The following is a 21,757-nucleotide window of genomic DNA, read 5'->3' on the forward strand; positions in this document are numbered from 1 at the left end:
GTATGCTTATTGCAGCACTATTTACAATAGCAAAGACATGGAACCAACCCAAATGCCCATCAATAATAGACTGGATAAAGAAAATGAGGAATATATACACCATGGAATACCATGCAGCCATACAAAGGAATGAGATCATGTCCTTTGCAGGGACACAGATGAAGCTGGAAGTCATCATCCTCAGCAAACTAACACAGAAACAGAAAATTGAACGCCGCATGTTCTCACTCATAAGTTGGAGTTGAACATTGAGAATTCATGGACACAGAGAGGGGAACAACACACACCAGGGTCTGTTGCAGAGTCGGGGGTGAGAGGAAGGATTTTAGAGGATGGGTCAATAGGTACAGCAAACCACCATGGCACACATATACCTATGTAACAAACCTGCACATTCTGCATGTGTATTCCTTTTATTCGGGAGAAATAAAAAGAAGAAAAGAAAAGAAAAAGGACATTAGTGGGAAAACTAGTGAAATCTGAATAAAGTCGAATTTAGTTAATAGTAATTTACTAATGTTAATGTCCTTATTTTGATAAATGTATCATGGCTTTAAGTTGTTAACGTTAGGGAAAACTGGGTAAAGGGCACTGTCTTTGCAACACTTTTGGAAGTCTAATATTGTTCCATATAAGAAGTGTATTAAAAATAAATTCATTTCTATCCTCTTATTTCCACAACATACTGGACAAGTAAGACTCAGTCTATGATTCAGTCATCAGTGGTCAGACTCTATGACTCAAAGGGAAGGAAGTCAAATGCAGTTCATTTTAACATTGTCACTATGGCCTTATTCACTCAAGCTTGACCCAGCTCCTAGACTCTTTCCCCCTGCAAATCTCCTCCTATTCTCCTGACTACAAATCTGCTCTTGATCCCTTGAATTGTTACTTAATAGCATATTCAGGCTTGTCTTTGACAGCCTTTTCTCTGACCTTAGATCTTTGTTTCCTCAAAAAATACCTCCCACCTGAGTAGCATGTGTCCTGCCCTCCCACTCATCCCTCTCTATTATATTGCATTGTCTGGTTGTAATGTCTTCCCAACATTTAGCTTCATGTAAAGGTGTCTTGTTCAATCACTTGGTTTACTTACACCTGTCTTCCCTTAACTAGGCAGTAATCTCCTTGGAAATAAGGACTTTTCCTGTCTTGTTTACTGCGGATTCCTGGGGCCTAAAACAGTACCTGGAACAGATAGATGGCATTTTTTTTGAATTAATAAATGAATAAACTTCTTGAGAGAAAGGTTTCTGTTATATGTTTCTGTGTCCTCTCCAGCTCCTAGGACCACTGCAATAATAATGACTTGTCATGAATTGTGGTGATGTTCTTTAAAATAATCTCTCATTCTTATGTCCATCTGTTCACTGAAGAAGACCTTTCTTAAGTACCAGCCATCTGCTTTCTACAATGTAGAAATACACAGAACCAGACTCTGGTCCAGGAAAGTCAGGTCATGTGAAGGAGGCAACATCATGCTTATTTACAATAACATAGCACTTTTTAAGTTCCAATACACGACAGAGTGGTTAACCTTGTGGAAAAGAGCATTTGAAAGTTCCTAGAAAATCACTTCAAGAGTCCTAATGCAGTGATTGGAGTGGATGAGTCAGTTATTTCTGGCTCACAATTCTATGATGTTGGTGAAATAGATTGATTTCTTTTCCCAGCGAAGTGGGGCATTTGTTATTTGAATGACAAGAAACCACACAAATCTGCTTTTTATTTTACAAACACTTGTCTCAGGTTTAAGGATCTCAAGTGAAAACTGAAAAAAAAACAGCATGAATAAACCTGTTCTATGTTAAATTTAATTATTTTTAGTCAGGAAGTAAAACACAGCAACTTCTGGCCAGGCACAGTGGCTCAGGCCTGTAACCCTAGCACTTTGGGAGGGGGAAGCAGGCGGATCACCTGAGGTCACGAGTTCGAGACTAGCCTGATCAACATAGAGAAACCCCATCTCTACTAAAAATGCAAAATTATCTGGGTGTGGTGTTGCATGCTTATAATCCCAACTACTTGGGAGGCTGAGGCAGGAGAATCACTTGAACCCGGGAGGCGGAGGTTGCAGTGAGCCAAGATCATACCATTGAACTCCAGCCTGGGCAACAAGAGCAAAACTCTGTCTCACAAAACAACAACAACAAAAAGACAGCAACTCCCTTCCTGGTTCTGCCTGCTGCTGGCTCAGTGCCAATGCACAATGAATACTGAATGACAGACTCCAACCCCAGACCCCTTCCCAAGGCTAGGATGTTGCTCCTGTCATGTGCTTCTTTTTCATTGCATCCATCATAGTTTACCATAATTGTTTAATTTTCTGTCTTCCCCATGTAAGCTCTGTAAGCTCCACACAGGTGAGCCAGGTCTATCTTGTCCACTATTTTATACCCAGGATTTAGCACATGCCTACCACACACTCTTAGCACAAAAATGCTCAAAAAGTAATTGCATCATGACTATATTATGCAATTGTTTTTTGGCGAATGACCATATTCTGAGGAGAGAGACCCCTGTGACAGAGAGCCCAAGCAAGAAGTTTTAAAGACTGAAACTCATTCTGAATAGATACTGGGATAGGCTCCAGCTGTGAGGAACAACAGGATTTTCAGAAGCATATGATTGTTACTTCACCCTCACAGATAATTTTTGAGTAGCTAACCCAATGACATTGCTTTCTTTGCTAGAGTAACTGCTGATGTGGCCTTAGAAATTCACTCTGTTAAAAATAACTCTCAACCCTAATTTTGAGAGTTGATTTGAAGTTGTAATTTCTCATTCTTCTTCTAAAAATCCAGAAGAACTGGCATTGGTAGCTTTATCTACATTTCTTAAAAGGTTATCAATCCCTAACATTAAGCATTTCCATGCACCTCAAAGGATTGGCTTCTCTAATCTAAATGTCTTAAACACCTCGTAAATGTGTGTTTTTCTGGTTTTGAGCAAATGACTGCCAATCTTCCCTACTAGCTAGAAAAAGTCACTCTAGAAAAAAGGGAGTACCTTTCCATTACTACTACCAAAACACAGCCCCACAAATTTAAGTTACAACATAAAGGAAATAATAAATTTTGAGCACTTTCTATATAGACGTCAGTTATATCTATTTCAAAGTCACAGACCCAAAACTCACACATGTGATCATGTAAATATATATGTATGTACATAGAGATAGAGAAATAGATACATAGGTGTATATACATATATATACTGATATATATATAAATTTAAACTGGCATATATATTTACACTGATATAAATGTTTGTGTGTGTGTGTGCGTGCTTAAATTTCTGACTCATCCTTCAGCGTGCCTGATCACTAACAACTTAATCTAAGCACATGATTACTTGTCTTGGTTTTCCAGTCCAATCCAATATGATTTCCAAGTCAATTCTTTCACATTCTGTTTAAACTCCCCTCCAAGTTTTCTCCCTCTCTGTTCCTCCCTATAATCATGTCTAATCTCCAGGGTCTCATGTTCTGCCACTCCAAGTAAACAGGTTAATCCAGGTTTCATGGACTCTTCCAGTTGTTTAGCTCAAACTGATTATTATTAAGGGGAATTTTAGGGCATTGGGCCAATTTTTAAAGACAAATATGAATTTGTATGGAAATCTCTAAGTATTTTAATGTTGATAACAATTTTTTTAAAAAATTAAATACTGTATGCATACCCCTGTCTTCGTCCCCATCCCCCAAAAAAAGACGACTATTAGCTAGTCAGATTGCAATTTCTGTCCTGGACTCCTGAAGGGTCCGTGGGTATACTTAGGGAATATATAAACCTCTTTTTCAAACTGCAGTCAACCTATTATTAATGTAGTAAAGTTAATTTAAATTTATAGCAATCAGTATTTTTAGTAAGCTAAAAAGAATAATTTAGGATGGAATGAATGGACTTGGAGGAAAAATAGAGTGAAAAGCAAGAATATTATTTTGAGAAATGTCATATTTATGTGTGTATGTGTGCCAAGTTACACAGAAATTGTATTTCTGAGGAGAGTGGCCAAACAAGTTTAGAAACGCATGTATATAATTTAGTTTTATTCAGTTTCCCAAATACAGTCATCCCTCAGTATCCACAGGCGATTGAGTCCGGGACCCTCTATGGGTACCAATATCTTAGGATACTCAAAACCCTTACAAACAATAGTGTAATATTTGCATTTATTTTACACCCAACCTCCAGTATACTTTAAATCATTTCTAAATGACTTGTAATACCTTATACAACCTAAATGCTCTGAAAGTGGTTATTAAACTGTATTATTTTTAATTGGTTTTTTTTTTTTTTGTAATGTTTTCAATGAGGGAGTTGGTTGAATCCACAGATAGGAAACCCAGGTACAGGGAGGGTCAACTCTAATTCTGCACCCACAGAGGATAGGAACATAAAAATGCCGACTCCCTATGGACTGCTTCCCCTCCACGCTCTTTCTTCAATCTTCCTGTAGGGGGTGCTCAAATTAGCTTTAGTACAGCGTGAAGCCAGTGCACGGCCTGGCCTCCACTTCTCCAGGGGGCGATGTAAAGTTTTTGGTCGCTAAAGGTATCGTGGTGCGCGCGTCTGGAAGCATTTCCACTCTGGAGCATTCTCGTTCCGCCGGGTGCCAGCGTTCCTGTGACGCCCTTCCGGTTGGCTGAGCTACGCACATGTGACCGGAAGGGAAGTAACGTCAGCCTTGAGAACTGAGTAGCTGTACCGTGTGGCGCTTGTTCTAGAGAACTGAGTAGCTGTACCGTGTGGCGCCTTGTTCTAGGCACTTCTTGGACAGCATGTCTCACCTGCCGATGAAACTCCTGCGTAAGAAGATCGAGAAGCGGAACCTCAAATTGCGGCAGCGGAACCTAAAGTTGCAGGGTGAGATGCGTTGACTCGCGATGGCTGAGGAGTCCCACGCGCCAGTCCTGGCGCGTTCGGGCGGCCGGGGGCCCAGCTGCTCCGTGTGACGGAGGCAGCTTCCCCTGCAGAGTGTGTGACTGGGGAGAGTGAAAAGGCAGCCTCCATTTGGGGCCTGCGCTGCTGCCGACTAGTCGCGTGGCTCCAGCGCTGCTCCTGACCTTTCTGAGCAATCAGTTTCTTCTTACAGCGTTAGAGCAAGAGGCCTCCCGGTTCACTTCTAGGCTTGCGGCTAACCCTGCCTTTTGCATTTCCACTTTACCTTTTGATCCCCTCACCACCTGCAAGTCGCACCTCACCCCATCCCTCATTTCCGGTTAGGCTACATGGAACGTTCTCATTTCCACCCACTTTTCACATCTGTGTAATTCCCGTATTTCTTTCTCCGAAAGCCCGTCTGGCTGTTTCTAGAGCTTCTTTGGTACTATTGCCTTCCTCTACCCACCTCCACACACTCTCGTAGCACTTTCTCACAACAGCTTCTACATATTTGTGTCTTGCGCGGTCACCTAAATGAAAAGGATTTTACATGAATGTCACCTTTCTTACTTACCTCATTTGCAGTCCCAGTGTCCTGACAAGGGAGCCACAGATCTTGAAGTAATTTTGTTAACTTATTGTCCAGGTTAAGATATAAACTACCCGAGGGAAAGGTTGGAGGCACAGTGCCTTGCCCCAGTTGGTTTTCAACAGACATTGATTGAAAACAAATTCTGCAGGAGGCAATAGGTTTGTGAATTTTAGGAATATGTTTTGAAGTACTCTTATATTTCTAATTCCTCTAGAATAATACTACAGCATTACTAACTACTTTTCAGTGCCTGTGTAAGTAAATTTGAACAAAAGATGGTGTTTTCTCTTTTTCAGTAAACAAACAGGGAGCCTTGGGTAAGGACATTCTCAGGTACAGTCATGCATCACATAACAGGAGGGGGGATACGTTGTGAGAAATGAGTCATTAGGGGCTTTTGTATAGCCTGTTGCCCTTAAGCTGTCATCCTGTACAGCATGTTACTGTACTGTACTGAGAGAATTGTAACACAATGGTAAATGTATGTATTGCTAAATATATCTAAACATAGAAGAGGTACAGTAAAAATGCATGTACATATGACGTGAGAGATTTTTTTTAAATGGTACATCTGTATAGAGTACTTACCATGAATGGAGTTTGCAGGACTGGTAGTTACCCTGAGCGAGTCAGTGAGTGGTGAGTGAATGTGAAGGCCTAGGACATTACACGACTATAGACTTTATAAACACTGTACACTTGGGCTACACTGTTTAGGTTTTTAATACTTTTATTCTTAAATTAACCTTAGCCTGCTGTAACTTTTACCTTATAAACGTGTTAAATTTTAACATTTAGCTTACAACACAAGCACATTGTGCAGCTGTACAAAAAGTTTCCTTTGTCCTTATTCTATGTGATTTTTGTTTTTTTTTTTTTCTTTTTAAGCTTTTTGTTAAAAATGTAAAGACACAGACATATTCAGTATCACTGTCTTCCACCTCCACATCTTGTCCCCCGGAAGATGTTCAGGGGCAACAATAGGCATGGAGCTGTCATCTCCTCTGACAACAGTGCCTTCTAAAATACTTTTCTCCCTCAGGCTCTTTTACAGTTGACTCTTATATTTTTTTTAATAAGTAGAAGGAGTACATTCTAAAGTAATGATCAAAAGTATCGTAAATACATAAACCAGTAACATAGTTGTTTATTATCATGTATTATGTATTGTACATAATTGTGTGTGCTGTACTTTATGTGACTGGCATCACAGTAGGTTTGTTTACACTCGCATCACCGCAAACATGAGTAATATGTTGCACTACGACATTGCAACAACTGATGGCACTAGGCGATAGGAATTTTTTAGCCCCTTTATACTCTTGTGGGGCCACTGTGTATATTGTCCTTAATTCACAGAAATATCATTGTGCACGCATTACTGTGTTTGTGTGTGATAAATATTGGGGCAAATAAGTGGTCTTATCAACTGAATTTTCAACTCACTGCCGTCTAGAAGAGTTGAGGTTGAATGTTTTGAAGTGGTATGAGAAATAGTACTTGTGCGAATGAGTTGTAAATGTCTTTTTCAGTATATCAGTTAATCATATGTTTATCACATATTTATGTTTATTCTGTAACTACCATTATCTGACCTCATCTGTTTAAATATTTGACGTCATTGAAGTTTTCCTGTCCTAGACTCCTTTTTTTTTTTTTTGAGACGGAGTCTCGCTCTGTCGCCCAGGCTGGAGTGCAGTGACCGGATCTTGGCTCACTGCAAGCTCCGCCTCCCGGGTTTACGCCATTCTCCTGCCTCAGCCTCCCCAGTAGCTGGGACTACAGGCGCCCGCCACCTCGCCCGGCTAGTTTTTTTGTATTTTTTAGTAGAGACGGGGTTTCACTGGGTTAGCCAGGATGGTCTCGATCTCCTGACCTCGTGATCCGCCCGTCTCGGCCTCCCAAAGTGCTGGGATTACAGGCTTGAGCCACCGCGCCCGGCCGTCCTAGACTCCTTTTAAGGAGTCAGAGGTACGGTTTTTTGAAGTTAAGAAATCAATATTGCTTTCCCTTTTCCAGTATTGTCTCTTTAAGATAACTTACTTTCCCTGTAAGGGAACACCATAAAATTATAAGTTGTTTTAATTACATGAAAGAGAAGAAAAGCTAAATAATTCGTGTCAGGAAGCCATGGAAGTTCTCATTTGGGATTTCAGTGTTTATAAGTTAAACTTCTTTGTCACAGTGTGTGTTCTGTTTATTTAAACAGGGGCCTCAAATCTGACCCTATCAGAAACTCAAAATGGAGATGTATCTGAAGAAACAATGGGAGGTGGAAAGGTTAAAAAATCAAAACATTGTGTGAATGTGGGCTTATCAGAAACTCAAAATGGAGACATGTCTCCAGAAGCAGTGGAAAATATAAAAGTTAAAAAATCTCCCCAGAAACCCACCGTATTAACCAATGGAGAAACAGCAATGCAGTCTCCCAATTCAGAATCAAAAAAGAAAAAGAAGAAGAAAAAGAGAAAAACGGTGAATGATGCTGGGCCCGGTAGGTGTTCATTATCTTTGAACTTCAGCCATTTAGTTTTTCACAGATGGTTATTGTTCCTCTTTCTATTACTGTTGTGTGCACATGCCATATGAGAATTCCCTGTACTCACCAGTATACTAGAGATTAGCCTGGTAGCTAATGGAAACGTTTTATTGGCAGAAGCGGGGAGTCCATTTCAACTTTACTCAAAATACTGAGGAATAGACTTTTAATTTCACTAAGCTTGAAGAAAACTTCACTCTCAGAAAAGACTCTCCTTAGAGTTCTAGAAATTTTCTCCCTTTGAAAAGAGTCTTAGTTACAAAGTATATAAAGTAGGAAACTTCTGAATAAACAGAACATTAATTTTCAAGTGCTAAGAATGGCAGGAGGAAAAGGAAGGAATATTTTTTGAAGGTGATGGAATTTCAGTAAGCTCGGATGAAAGAATGGACATTTTAATTGAGATTTGTACAAGCAGAAATTTCAAGGTAGGATAAGATAGGGGTCAGCAAACTATCCCTCCTTCTACCTATTTTTGTAAATAAAGTTTTACTGGGTCATAGCAGTACCTGTTTGGTTGTGTTTATGGCAGCAGAGATCATAGGACGTGCAAAGTCTAAAACATTTACTATCTGGCCCTTTGTAGAAAGTTTGCTAATCCCTGAGTTAGAACATCCTATTCGTGTATTTTACCTGAAATAAGAGTTTTATTTAGAAGGGAGCTTTGAACTTTCCCAGACATGCTACTGCCTTCATGATGCCTTCAAACAAAGGTCATTGTAATCCTGTTCTAAAATTATTGCCTTCACAATTCTTGTTTTGAGTATGCCCCAGGAAGTGGTATCATTTCTGCTCTCAAACATTGAATCACAATGCTGGGAGTTGTAACCCTATGGGTTTTTGTTTGTTTGTGTATTTGTTTTTTAATGAGATGGGCGTCTCACTGTATTGTCCAAACTGGTCTTGAACTCCTGGGCTCAAATGATCCTCCCACCTCGGCTTCCCAAAGTGCTAGGATTATAGGTAGAAGCTGCCACACCCAGCCATCTTATGGGTACATTTTAAGAACTATTCCAGGGAAAACAAAATAAGCCATGGAGGCCAGCTGAAGATATCTATGGCTTTTGAAAATATGAGTCCTACAAAGTTGACTGTTTCTTGGAGGGGTGGCCATAAGGTACAGGGAAGAGACCAGTACTGGACTACAAAGAGTCCTGGGTTCTATTCTAAGTCAGTTATTTTCAAACATCACTAATTGCTGTATATTTGTGTATAAGCCCAGCATGTGGTTAATCTGTTTGACCTAGAGTCGAACATTGAAAAGAGAAATGAGAAGTAGGACTGAAAAGGTAGTTGGGGCCATGTGAAAGTTGTGAATGTAGAAATGAGAAGGTAGGAAGCTCTGCCTTTCCTCCCACCCTCATCCTTGATAGCCAAGGAGCAGTCCAGTGTATGTCATCCAGGCAAGTGGATTGTTGCCCTTTACAGTCTATCTCTAGTAACATGAAGAGCCTTTGATAGTAATTGGCGTGGGAGGAAAAATGAGTGCTTATAATGAGTTGTTAAAGATTATGTTAATCAGATATGCTTTCTTTCCCATCAGTGGAGTATGTGAAACTTATAATTGGTATCTTTATACTGTTTAGTTGAACTTTTTAAAGTTTTAAATGAGATGGTATAATACATTAAGAAGCCTAAATGTTTAGTCACCAAGTCTGTTTGTACCCTGGATTTTTAAATATAACCAGTCATTTTTCATCTAACAGAATTCTTAACAAAGTAACACAGAATATATTTAGCTTTTGAAAATACACATCTTTACATCAGAAATCTTCTGTTTTGTTGATCTCATTTGGAATTTTATTTTAAGGAAAAAATTTTTCGGGTTTTGTCTTTTAAAACCAAAGATGCAAAAAAAGCAAAAACTGAAAACAAAGGGGAATCTGAAGAAGAAAATGCCAAGACTCCTAAAGAAACAGAAAATAACGTGGAGAAGCCAGATAATGATGAAGATGACAGTCAGGTGCCCAGCCTGCCCCTGGGACTGACAGGTAACGTTCAGGAAGTTTTTTAGACATAACTTCTTTAAAATGTACCTCTCTTAGAGGATTATAGGTTTGAAGGTTCAGTTGTGACTTTTAGTTTACCTGGAAAAAGTAACTATCAACAAGAAACTTTTCTTGTAAATCTTTCTGCTGCTTTTTCTCTTTATCTTCTATTTTGTGGTGTTTTAGTTCTTTTTGTTCCTTATTATTTTGCTTTTGTCCATTCCTGACACTCAATATTTTGTATGCACACAAGCAGCTTCTATGATTCTTTGGTTTGTCCTTTTCTAAGGCTCATTCTATGTTGTAACAGGAAAATCATTGACCCTGTACCAGGTTAACCTCCTTTGACCTTTGTTCCTTTATAAAGTCAAGTTTAGACTAGAATTCACTACTCCTAACCAGGTATGTCAAGGAGTTCATTGAGTTGTTTGTTTGGTTTGGGTTGGTTTGTCTGTTAAAATGTTGAGGCCCAACCCCAGACCTGCTTAATACAAACTGCAAATGTTTTGGTAGTAGCTCTCAAGCAGGGAAATTTGCCCCCCAAGTAAGAGAGTAACTCATCCTGGTTTGCCCAGAACTTTTCCAGTTTTAGCACTGAAAGTCCCACATCCCAGGAACCTCCTCTGTCCCTAGCCTACTAAGATCATCCTAAGCCTAGGAGACATTTTTGCTTCTCGGAGCTAGGGGCAGTCTGCTGGCATTTGGTGAGTGGAGGTCAGAGATGCTGCCTAGTATCTTCTAATGCGCAGGATAGCGTTTCACAAAAAAGAATTACTCAACCCAAATGTCAGCAGTGCCAAGGTCAAGCGTGATTGGTTTACACCCTGGGCATGTGTAGTGTGGGGAACCCCCAGATGATTTTGATGCCTCCTGCTGAAGAACCACTGTACTACTTGATACGTAGACTCAGCCTAACATTCTGTGGCTGTATCTAACTCTTCTGTGTCTTGCTGGAGTGAGATTAACAGTTTTTTTTTAAATTGACTTAACACTCTGTTTTTATTAATGTTCAATGTTTTCACTTTTTATATCAGATTTCTTAAGCATTTCATTTATCTCTGGACTCTCATTATTTTCCTTGTCTTGGTATTTTTATTTTATATAAATTCCTCAGTTATACCTTCTCTCTACCCCTTGTTTTGTTACAGTATAGACTCTGGACTATAACTTACACAGCCAGTAAGAATGGAGAAATTTGAAAGATAAAGGATCTTTTTGTTGATATTATCAGACATGAATAATTAAGGTTTAGCCTTTACTTACTGTGGGAAGCTTTTCTAGGCAAAATAGATTTAGGCAACTGTAGCAATACTAACTTTTAAAAAAAAATAAATTTGCTAATGATAAATTGTCTTCTGCTTAGGAGCTTTTGAGGATACTTCGTTTGCTTCTCTGTGTAATCTTGTCAATGAAAACACTCTGAAGGCAATAAAAGAAATGGGTTTTACAAACATGACTGAAATTCAGCATAAAAGTATCAGACCACTTCTGGAAGGCAGGTATGATTAACACTGAAGCTTGGATATTGGTATCTACTTTTAGAACGAGTAGGTTATAAAGAACATACCAGTATATTCTGTTGATTTTCTCCTATATGTTGGGTCATGTATCCAGCATACATTAAAGACTTTAACTTAATTACTCATGTTTGAAGGAAAGTGTTGGAAAGATATTCACTGCTGTTACAGCACAGTTCTGACTTATGATTTCAGTATATAACCCAGGTGATCAGTTTCAGCGATGTAGACTTCTTGTTCATTTTCTAGCCTTAGTGCCTAAAGTGTGTGTATGTAGTACATCGTAAATGAGTAGGCTAAATGTCTTTCTCCTTTCCCTTTTTAATATTTAGGGATCTTCTAGCAGCTGCAAAAACAGGCAGTGGTAAAACCCTGGCTTTTCTCATCCCTGCAGTTGAACTCATTGTCAAGTTAAAGTTCATGCCCAGGAATGGTAAGCTTTCATCTGCTTGTTTCTGCCAGTATTTTACTAGAGGTTTTTTGTAGCTGTTACGGACTCAGTGGTGACAACCACATTTAGATTTTTACCATATGTATCATTTTTAGGAACGGGAGTCCTTATTCTCTCACCTACCAGAGAACTAGCCATGCAAACTTTTGGTGTTCTTAAGGAGCTAATGACTCACCACGTGCATACCTATGGCTTAATAATGGGTGGCAGTAACAGATCTGCTGAAGCACAGAAACTTGCTAATGGGATCAACATCATTGTGGCCACACCAGGCCGTCTGCTAGACCATATGCAGGTAAGAGATGTAGTGCTTGTCTCATTATCTTGTATGAAACGTAAACTGACAACTAATAGTTGTTCTTTGTCCTTTGTTTTGTTAGAATACCCCGGGGTTTATGTATAAAAACCTACAGTGTCTGGTTATTGATGAAGCTGATCGTATCTTGGATGTTGGGTTTGAAGAGGAATTAAAGCAAATTATTAAACTTTTGCCAAGTAAGTAGGTAGCATCTGCATTTGGTTTGCAAAGTATCTGTTGGAAGTAGATAAGAGTTGTTCCTATAGAAAAACTGTACTAATGCCAGAACTTTACCATAGCCAAGTGAGGTAGCTGTGCCAGTTAACCTGAAAGGTAGTTTGGAATACAAGCGTCAAACTTATTAATAACTTGATATAGTAGTTTTGCTGTTTTAGAAGTTATAATGCATGTTAAACAGCCTTCACATAGGTCCTGTCCTCCACCTCTTGCCCATTCTTACCTCATCTAACATCCCCCAAGTAGCCGTAGATTTGTTGCCTTACTTGTACATACCTTGGTTATAGTACTTACAACATTATGAACTGGTTATAACTAAGACCATGGTTTCCTTCATTGTATAATTTATTTTTTAAAGTTTTATCAGTGTATAATTGACATAATTATATATGCATTTATAATGTACAATTTTATGTTCTTTGATTTGTTTACCACTATGACACCATCACTGCAATCAAGAAAATGAACATGTCTGTCCCACTCAAAAGGTTTCCTCCTGCCCCTTTTCAGTTTCTCCCTCCCACCCCTCCTTACACACATACCTCGTTCCCAAGTGAGTATTCGTCTGTTTTCTGTCACTAGATTAGGTTGCATTTTCTGGAAATAGAGTTGCTGTGAACAGTCATCTACAACTCTTTGTAGAGGCATATATCTCCTTTTCTCTTAAGTAAACCTAGGAGTATCATAGTTGGTATAAGTTTAGTATACGTTTAACTTTTTAAAAAACTGCCAGATGTTTTCCAAAGCAGCTGTACCATTTAATATTCCTATGAGCAGTGAAAGAAAGTTCCAGTTCCTCCTGTTAAGTCTTGACAATCAGGTAATGTTAGCCCCAAGTTTGTTCTCTTTTAAAGTTGTGGTATTCTCCCCCTTCCCTCCAAAAAAGTCTTGGATCTTGATTGAGATTTTATTGAATAGAGATTACTGGAGGAAAATAATATTAACTCATAATAAGGTATATCTCCATGTATTAGATATTTTATTTCTCTATAATATTTGGGCGGGGGGGGTTAGGATACAGGTTTAGTCACATCTTTTGTCAGATTTATCCCCAAGTATTTCATTAAAATTTCAAATTCCAATTGCTCGTTGTTTTAATATATGTACACACACACACACACACATACATGCATACACACACACAGTTGAATTTTATATTGATCTTGTATCTAGCAAGACAGTTAATCCTGTACTGAATGAAAATTCAGTATGACTTTCCAGATGACTGTAGCCTTTTGGATTTTCTATATAGGCAGTCATGTACAGATAAAGACAGTTTCACCTCTTTATTTATTTATTTATTTATTTATTTTCTTATCTGATTGCCCTGGCCAGAACCTCCAGTATGGTACTGAATAGAAGTGATGAGAGCAGACATCCTTGTCTTGGTTCTGAGCTTAGGGGAAAGCATTCAGTCTTTTACCGTTAACTACATATGAATTTAGCTGCAGCTTTTGTATAGATTAAGGAAGATCCCTTCTGTTCCTAGTTTGCTGAGGATTTTTAATCAGAAATAGATGATCAGATTTTTTTTCTGTCTGCTGAAGTAATCATGGTTTTTTCTTTAGTTAACATAGTAAATTGTATTGGTTGATTTTTCAAATGTTGAACCACCCTGCATTGTAGAATAAACCTGCCTAGTCATGATCCACTATCCTTTTTATATATTGCTGAATTCACTTTACTAAAATTCTATTTCGAATTTTGCATATGTGCTCACGAATTGTATTGGCCCATAGTTTTCTTTCCTTGTTAATGTCATGTCAGGTTTTTGAATAGTGTAATGACTGACTTCAAAGAATGAGTTGACACATAAGTATAATAAATAATAATAATCTTTAATTTACTAGAGAGTTTGTGAATAATTGATGTTTCTTTCTTAAATGTTCAATATAATTCACCAGTGGAATCCATTTGGGCCTGGAATTTTCTTTACATGAAGTTTTCAACTAAAATGTCTTTTTTTTTTTTTTTTTTTGAGACGGAGTCTCGCTCTGTCGCCCAGGCTGGAGTGCAGTGGCCGGATCTCAGCTCACTGCAAGCTCCGCCTCCTGGGTTTACGCCATTCTCCTGCCTCAGCCTCCTGAGTAGCTGGGACTACAGGCGCCCGCCACCTCGCCCGGCTAGTTTTTTGTATTTTTTTAGTAGAGACGGGGTTTCACCGTGTTCGCCAGGATGGTCTCGATCTCATGACCTCGTGATCTGCCCGTCTCGGCCTCCCAAAGTGCTGGGATTACAGGCTTGAGCCACCGCGCCCGGCCCTAAAATTTCTTTAGTAGATATGAGGCTATTTAAAGTTTTCCTGTTTTCTTCAGTTGTTTGTCTTCGAAGGAGTTTGTCTGTTTCATCTAAGTTCTCAAACTTACAGACCTAGTGTTTCATGATATACCTGTTTTACCTTTTGTAGTATTTGTAGAATCCGTAGAGACATGATATTTCCCATTTCTGATATCTCTACCTAGAATATTTGTAGTTGTGAGGCAATTGTAAAGATTCCCTAAAAGATTGGGGTTATTTTTATACGTATCTGTTTCAGCACGTAGACAGACTATGCTCTTTTCTGCCACCCAAACTCGAAAAGTTGAAGACCTGGCAAGGATTTCTCTGAAAAAGGAGCCATTGTATGTTGGTGTTGATGATGATAAAGCTAATGCAACAGTGGATGGTCTTGAGCAGGTAACTTTTTACCAATAACTGAAAACTGTAGGGATCTTAACTTGGTGTTTTTATGTAATTGTTGGAAGGATCATTCAGAAAGCAAATGGGTTAATGAACTTTTAAAATGCCATAGGTGAGGCATGACAGTTTACATACCATGTTTATCAGTGCTGTTGATCAAATTACACAAGTTAGGAAACGGAAAATGTCCACTTGGTTCATTTGTATCTGTCTCCTTAAACGTTTTCTAGGGATACGTTGTTTGTCCTTCTGAAAAGAGATTCCTTCTGCTCTTTACATTCCTTAAGAAGAACCGAAAGAAGAAGCTTATGGTCTTCTTTTCGTCTTGTATGTCTGTGAAATACCACTATGAGTTGCTGAATTACATTGATTTGCCCGTCTTGGCCATTCATGTAAGTGATGATGATGAGCTCATTGAAAACAGGGTATGCTTATTAAGCCCTGTAGATTGTAGGATTGGAGGTATTGCCCTCTCCTCCAAACATCGTTCTGAGTAGTTTGATCACCACTAAGTGATGGATCCTGTGTGAGGGATCGCAGCTGAGTGTGGAGGGGTATGCGGACTTCCGAAGAGTACAGGACAACTCAAGCCCCTCCCTGAGAGGCTTGCAGAACAGTTAGGGAAATAGGACACAGGCCAAGGGACGAGCTCGAAATAAAGTAGGGTAACAGTTCCACAATTTGGGGGTTCTGCTGCTGGACTTCCTAGAGACAATCTCAAGATTCCAGCTCTGAAGGATGTTTTTATTTAATTCTAGGGAAAGCAAAAGCAGAATAAGCGTACAACCACATTCTTCCAGTTCTGCAATGCAGATTCGGGAACACTATTGTGTACGGATGTGGCAGCAAGAGGACTGGACATTCCTGAAGTCGACTGGATTGTTCAGTATGACCCTCCGGATGACCCTAAGGTAACTGGCATCATTGGGGTATCTTCAGAATGACTCTGCATTAAAGAGTTCACTTATTCTCCCAGTTCCCTGACAGAAACTGCAATCCACATTCAAGGTAAAGATCCCTACTATACAGTGACTGCAGTATTTCTCTGGTATTGATAAGTATTTAAGGCTTTTCGGGGCTCAGAGGGGCTGTGCAAGAGGATTGAGAAGTATCAGTGGGACTTAAGTTATGAAAATGAAATCCTTGGAATGATCTCTTAAGAAGAGCAGATGCCTGAAGGAAATAAAATTGCTTAAGGAGGTAGATAAGCTTCTGTAGTATATGTGCTAGAATAAGCTTCATTGAGAAGTATTTTCAGCAAACAATAGATTAAAGCCGTTTTGAAGATGAAGCACACATAATACTCATTTTATTAGATCACTGTTAATGCAAACATCATGTCCAGCTTTTTTTTTTTTGGCCTCAATCATTGGCCTGTTGGGGGTGATGTGCGCAGAGCGATTCCTGGCCCAGCTTTGTAGGGGTGTGGTAAAGGTGTGTGTGGCCCAGCACCGCAGGAGTGCACCATCTCAGTACACACGTGCGCATACTCAGGATACAGACACACAAATGGGCTCATGCGGAAGTCACTGTGTTAACTCAGGTTTTCTTTCTCCACCAAAGGAATATATTCATCGTGTGGGTAGAACAGCCAGAGGCCTAAATGGGAGAGGGCATGCCTTGCTTATTTTGCGCCCAGAAGAATTGGGTTTTCTTCGCTACTTGAAACAATCCAAGGTAAAGATCTTTACTTGGAGAAAAGTTTCTCTTAGTGTAGGGATTGTTAGCAAACACCATTTCTACATGTGTCGGAGGAGTCTCGAGTCTGGACAGTGCTATTACAGCCATTCTTGTGGCAATTAAGCAAGTAAGGTTTTATGTACTTCTAGCCCAAGAAGTGAGTACAGAAGGAACTGCCCACGTGTCTCGGCTTTCTAGCTCTGTTACCCAGCAACGCCTCTGTGTCCCAGCCTCTCCTTTCCCATTCCCTCCAGCCCTCTTTTAACCTTCTCCACTCCTTTAAAGCTCCCTCACACCTAGTCATCTCTGCCTCTGCTCCCCCTCTTTCCTCTTACCTCGTATGAAGCAGTGGGGAATCCTCGTTCACTCTAGCCTCTGCCTCCTCCACTGCCCTCTGTCTCCTATTCATCAACTCTTGGCCTATAGTCTCTTTGCAGTTGGCGCTTTACCATCTCAAATTTCTCACTGTAAAAAAGTAACTTGAACCTAAAACCTATTCTTCTACCTCTGTCTGCAGGATAGCTACTGTCGCCTTTTCTCAGTCTGCCTTATTGGAAAAATGGTTTATATTCTTGCCATTTACCTCCCTTTCAGTCCCCAACCAGCCTAATTTGGTTTTAGCTTTCTAGTGTCGCACCAGAATTGAATCCATCAGAACCCTAGGTGGCCTCTTTATTTCTAGGCCATGGGGATGCATATCACGCCTTTTCCTCCCTGACCTTTCCATCCTCATTGGCCTTTCTGGCATAGGCTTCCTCTACCCTGTAACCACAGGCAGTTACCTGAAATTGCTCTACAGCTTTTGCACACTTTCTCGAGAATGCTTGGTTTCAGCTAGCCCCTGTCTTTGCTGGGAAGCTCTCTCTGATCTCCTGCCCTCCTCCTTGTTTCCATAGCACAGGTGCTCATCGGGTTAACATGTCTTTTTTTTTTATTATTACGCTTTAAGTTCTAGGGTACATGTGCACAATATGCAGGTTTGTTACATTTGTATACATGTGCCATGTGGGTGTGCTGCACCCATTAACTCGTCATTTACATTAGGTATATCTCCTAATGCTATCCCTCCCTCCCCTCCACCCCACGATAGGCCCCAGTGTGTGATGTTCCCCACCCTGTGTCCAAGTGTTCTCATAGTTCAGTTCCCACCTATGAGTGAGAACATGCGGTGTTTGGTTTTCTGTCCTTGCGATAGTTTGCTCAGAATGATGGTTTCCAGCTTCATCCATGTCCCTACAAAGGACATGAACTCATCCTTTTTTATGGCTGCATAGTGTTCCATGGTGTATAATGTGCCACATTTTCTTAATCCAGTCTATCATTGATGGACATTTGGGTTGGTTCCAAGTCTTTGCTATTGTGAATAGTGCTGCAATAAACATACATGTGCATGTGTCTTTATAGCAGCATGATTTATAATCCTTTGGGTATATACCGAGTAATGGGATGACTGGGTCAAATGGTATTTCTAGTTCTGGATCCTTGAGGAATTGCCACACTGTCTTCCACAATGGTTGAACTAGTTTACAGTCCCACCAGCAGTGTAAAAGTGTTCCTATTTCTCCACATCCTCTCCAGCACCTGTTGTTTCCTGACTTTTTAATGATCGCCATTCTAGCTGGTGTGAGATGGTATCTCATTATGGTTTTGATTTGCATTTCTCTGATGGCGAGTGATGATGAGCATTTTTTCATGTGTCTGTTGGCTGAATAAATGTCTTCTTTTAAGAAGTGTTTGTTCATATCCTTTGCCTACTTTTTGATGGAGTTGTTTTGATTTTTTTCTTGTAAATTTGTTTAAGTTCTTTGTAGATTCTGGATATTAGCCCTAGCCAAAATTGACAAATGAGATCTAATTAAACTAAAGAGTTTCTGCACAGCAAAAGAAACTACCATCAGAGTGAACAGGCAACCTACAGAATGGGAGAAAATTTTTACAATCTACCCGTCTGACAAAGGGCCAATATCCAGAATCTGCAGGTTAACATTTCATTACTTACTTATCTTTCTCCCCCACAAGACGGCAAGCTCTCTGAGGGCAGAGTCCAGGACTTAGGCACCTGTTTTCTCTCTATCACCTAGCACAGGCCTGTTGTTTTTCTAGTTATTTAATGAGTGATAACTGATGGCAGATCCATCCCGTAGGATTTTGTGGTCATCATGGCCTCCGGTGTCAGAAGCCTCAATACAGGACTATGGGGTATTAGGGCCCCTCTTCTGACATGGAGAAAAGGGGCTGATGGCCCTTCTGACTAGAAGCTTCAAACTGTTTCATGGTTCCAAATAATCAGGATTATAGAGATTCTTACAGAAAAGTGCTTTACTGACTCTATCCCTATCCAATTCCTTGCCTTTCAGAAAAAAAGAAGTACAGATTGCCTAACTCAGCAGAGCAAAGATGAAACTTTCCCATCAACATGGGGAGACTAGAAAAAGCAGATTTTCCTGTCTGTCCTGAGGGAATTTCATAGGCCGGTTCATCCTTCCCTGTCTTCAGTACCCAGTATCGGAATGCCGATCATCCTGGTTTACTAATCTTAATACTTTTGATTTCTAGGTTCCATTAAGTGAATTTGACTTTTCCTGGTCTAAAATTTCTGACATTCAGTCTCAGGTATGTGCTTGTTAAACGTTTTTGTGAGTAGGCAGGAACCTTGTCCCAGCACTCTCTTTATAGTGATTCATTGGGCAATCACTGTCCTTTAAAGTCTACCCTGTTGTAAAGTGAGGATCAGACTGTGTGGTGTATAAGGTTTCTTGCTATTCTAGTTACCACCGCTCTATTCCCTCTTTAAATATTTTCTATGGAGTGGCTTTGCTCTAGGATATTTGAAATCTGGTGTTTTGCAGGTTGTTGTTTGTTTTTATTTATTAAAACCAGTGTTTCTTTCTATTTCAGCTTGAGAAATTGATTGAAAAGAACTACTTTCTTCATAAATCAGCCCAGGAAGCATATAAGTCATACATACGAGCCTATGATTCCCATTCTCTGAAACAGATCTTTAATGTTAATAACTTAAACTTGCCTCAAGTTGCTCTGTCATTTGGTTTTAAGGTGCCTCCCTTCGTTGATCTGAGTATCCTTTTCTTTAATGAAGTTACCCTGGAACTAAGAAACAAAAGCTTTGGGGACAGAGGGGCATTTTGGGCTTTGCAATGGATTAGTATGTTTTCTGGCTCAGACTGGAGGCTCCAGTGTTCGCCCTACTCAATGTCTGCTTGTCTGTGCTAGCACAGGACGTAGAGGTTGGATGGGGTAAGCAGGGATTAGTCATTAGGATGGGGTGACAGGGACAAGGCAGCTTATGCCTTGAGCCTTCAAAAGACAAACTTGACTGTCAAGGAGAGACAGAGACAGTTGTGTATTCCAGGCAGAAACACAGGTAAGAAAGCAAAACTTCAGTGTTTGCTGAGTTCGCACTGTGCTGGTACTTAGGTGAATGGGATGTTTTGAAGCTAAAGAGAGGATGGGACCTTTCAAGGAGTTTTAATCCTCTTAGAGCCCCCGGAGGGTTTTATACAAGAAAGTGGCAAGTTCAGCAACAGAAAATAAAACTTAGGTGTTGCTTAAGATAAAAGGCAGAAGGAGTACTTCCAGTTGCTTCAGTTGTGATTTAAAATTTGTGCCTTGCAGAAGAAACTGAGCGGCTGAAATGAGGCCTGTGCTTCACTGCCATTGGGAGTAACTTCGGAGGGGACTAGAGGACCAAATTTTGGGTCACCATCCCCATTTTAAGCATTGAGTAAACTGAAATGAATGAATGTCGAGTCCTGTGGAAGAAAGAGCAGCTCCTTCACTTAGGCATTCCTAAATCAATTCCGAAGAGAAATGATAGTCATTCGTTTTGACACAGGAGGTGTTTTTTTTAATGTGCTCCTATCAACTTCCTGATTAAACTCATAAATCCTTATTCACTGTCATGAATTTCATTGTGTGGAAGAAATAATTAATATGACTATTACACACCGAAGTTTAAAATCATACCTGCTAGTTTTAAGTCCACAGTCACGTGGCCACTCCTAATTTTCTGGAAATTTGTTGCATAGGCTTATGTTCCCACATTTTCATTGTTGAGAATGGGGTTGTGGAGGGACAGCAGTGTTCATGCTGACTTTTTCTCTTTGTAGATGTTAGATTGGAGTTCATTATCTTTTTTGCTTGATTTCCTTAACGTTTGCCTCCAGACGTCAACAGCAATGAAGGCAAGCAGAGAAAGAGAGGAGGTGGTGGTGGATTTGGCTACCAGAAAACCAAGAAAGTTGAGAAGTCCAAAATCTTTAAACACATTAGCAAGAAATCATCCGACAGCAGGCAGTTCTCTCACTGAAGACATGCCTTTCTTTCATCTTGAGTAACTTTGTCCTAAAATGAATTTTTTTTTTCCCTTGATTTGACAGGATTTTTGTAGACTTTAGAATTTGGACTTACCTAACAAGAGTATAAATTGACTTGGGTTGCAAGCACTGAGCACTGTTACTTCTGTCGGGTCTCTCTTTTATTTTTGTGACATAAAACAGGCTTTAATTTTCTTGGTTGCCCAAGGGCAGAGCAAGGAATATCTGGTCTTTCTTGTGATTATATAATATTTTAATTTTAAATATCCCTTCCTCATACATAAAAGTGTATGTTACTGTTTTAATATAATTCTTTTTGTACCTTTCCTTCTTGTTTTGTGAAGACATTTGTGGCATGGATTGCTGTGCTCACCACTGTAAAAGGTGACCTAGTATACTGGGCAGCTGGTGGCAGTGCAGAAAAGAGTCTCAGGTTATTTTTTGTTTTTTGTTATTTCTTGGACCTTGACAGTATCTAATGACTCCTCCTGAAAATGCTGCAGTGTAAAAGAGCAGAGAGCTTTGGGAAATACCTAAGAAGCACCTTAGGATTAGG

The 21,757-nt window shown here is 39.7% G+C and overlaps 1 protein-coding gene across 1 annotated transcript; it reads left to right on the forward strand.

Moving 5' to 3' along the window:
• The first annotated feature begins 4,633 nt into the window (after positions 1–4,633).
• DDX18 (DEAD-box helicase 18) lies at positions 4,634–21,527 on the forward strand. The gene is made up of 14 exons (XM_033232052.1): positions 4,634–4,868; positions 7,688–7,972; positions 9,865–10,008; positions 11,369–11,504; positions 11,855–11,955; positions 12,069–12,268; positions 12,354–12,468; positions 15,045–15,184; positions 15,418–15,579; positions 15,946–16,098; positions 16,751–16,864; positions 19,424–19,480; positions 19,766–19,943; positions 21,052–21,527. The coding sequence occupies exons 1-14, from the start codon at positions 4,784–4,786 to the stop codon at positions 21,192–21,194; spliced, it is 2,013 nt and encodes a 670-aa protein (XP_033087943.1). The 5' UTR covers positions 4,634–4,783; the 3' UTR covers positions 21,195–21,527.
• The last annotated feature ends 230 nt before the right edge of the window (positions 21,528–21,757 follow it).

Source organism: Trachypithecus francoisi, unplaced genomic scaffold (assembly GCF_009764315.1).
Source record: "Trachypithecus francoisi isolate TF-2019V2 unplaced genomic scaffold, Tfra_2.0 Lachesis_group13, whole genome shotgun sequence".
NCBI classification, from domain to species: Eukaryota; Metazoa; Chordata; class Mammalia; order Primates; family Cercopithecidae; genus Trachypithecus; species Trachypithecus francoisi.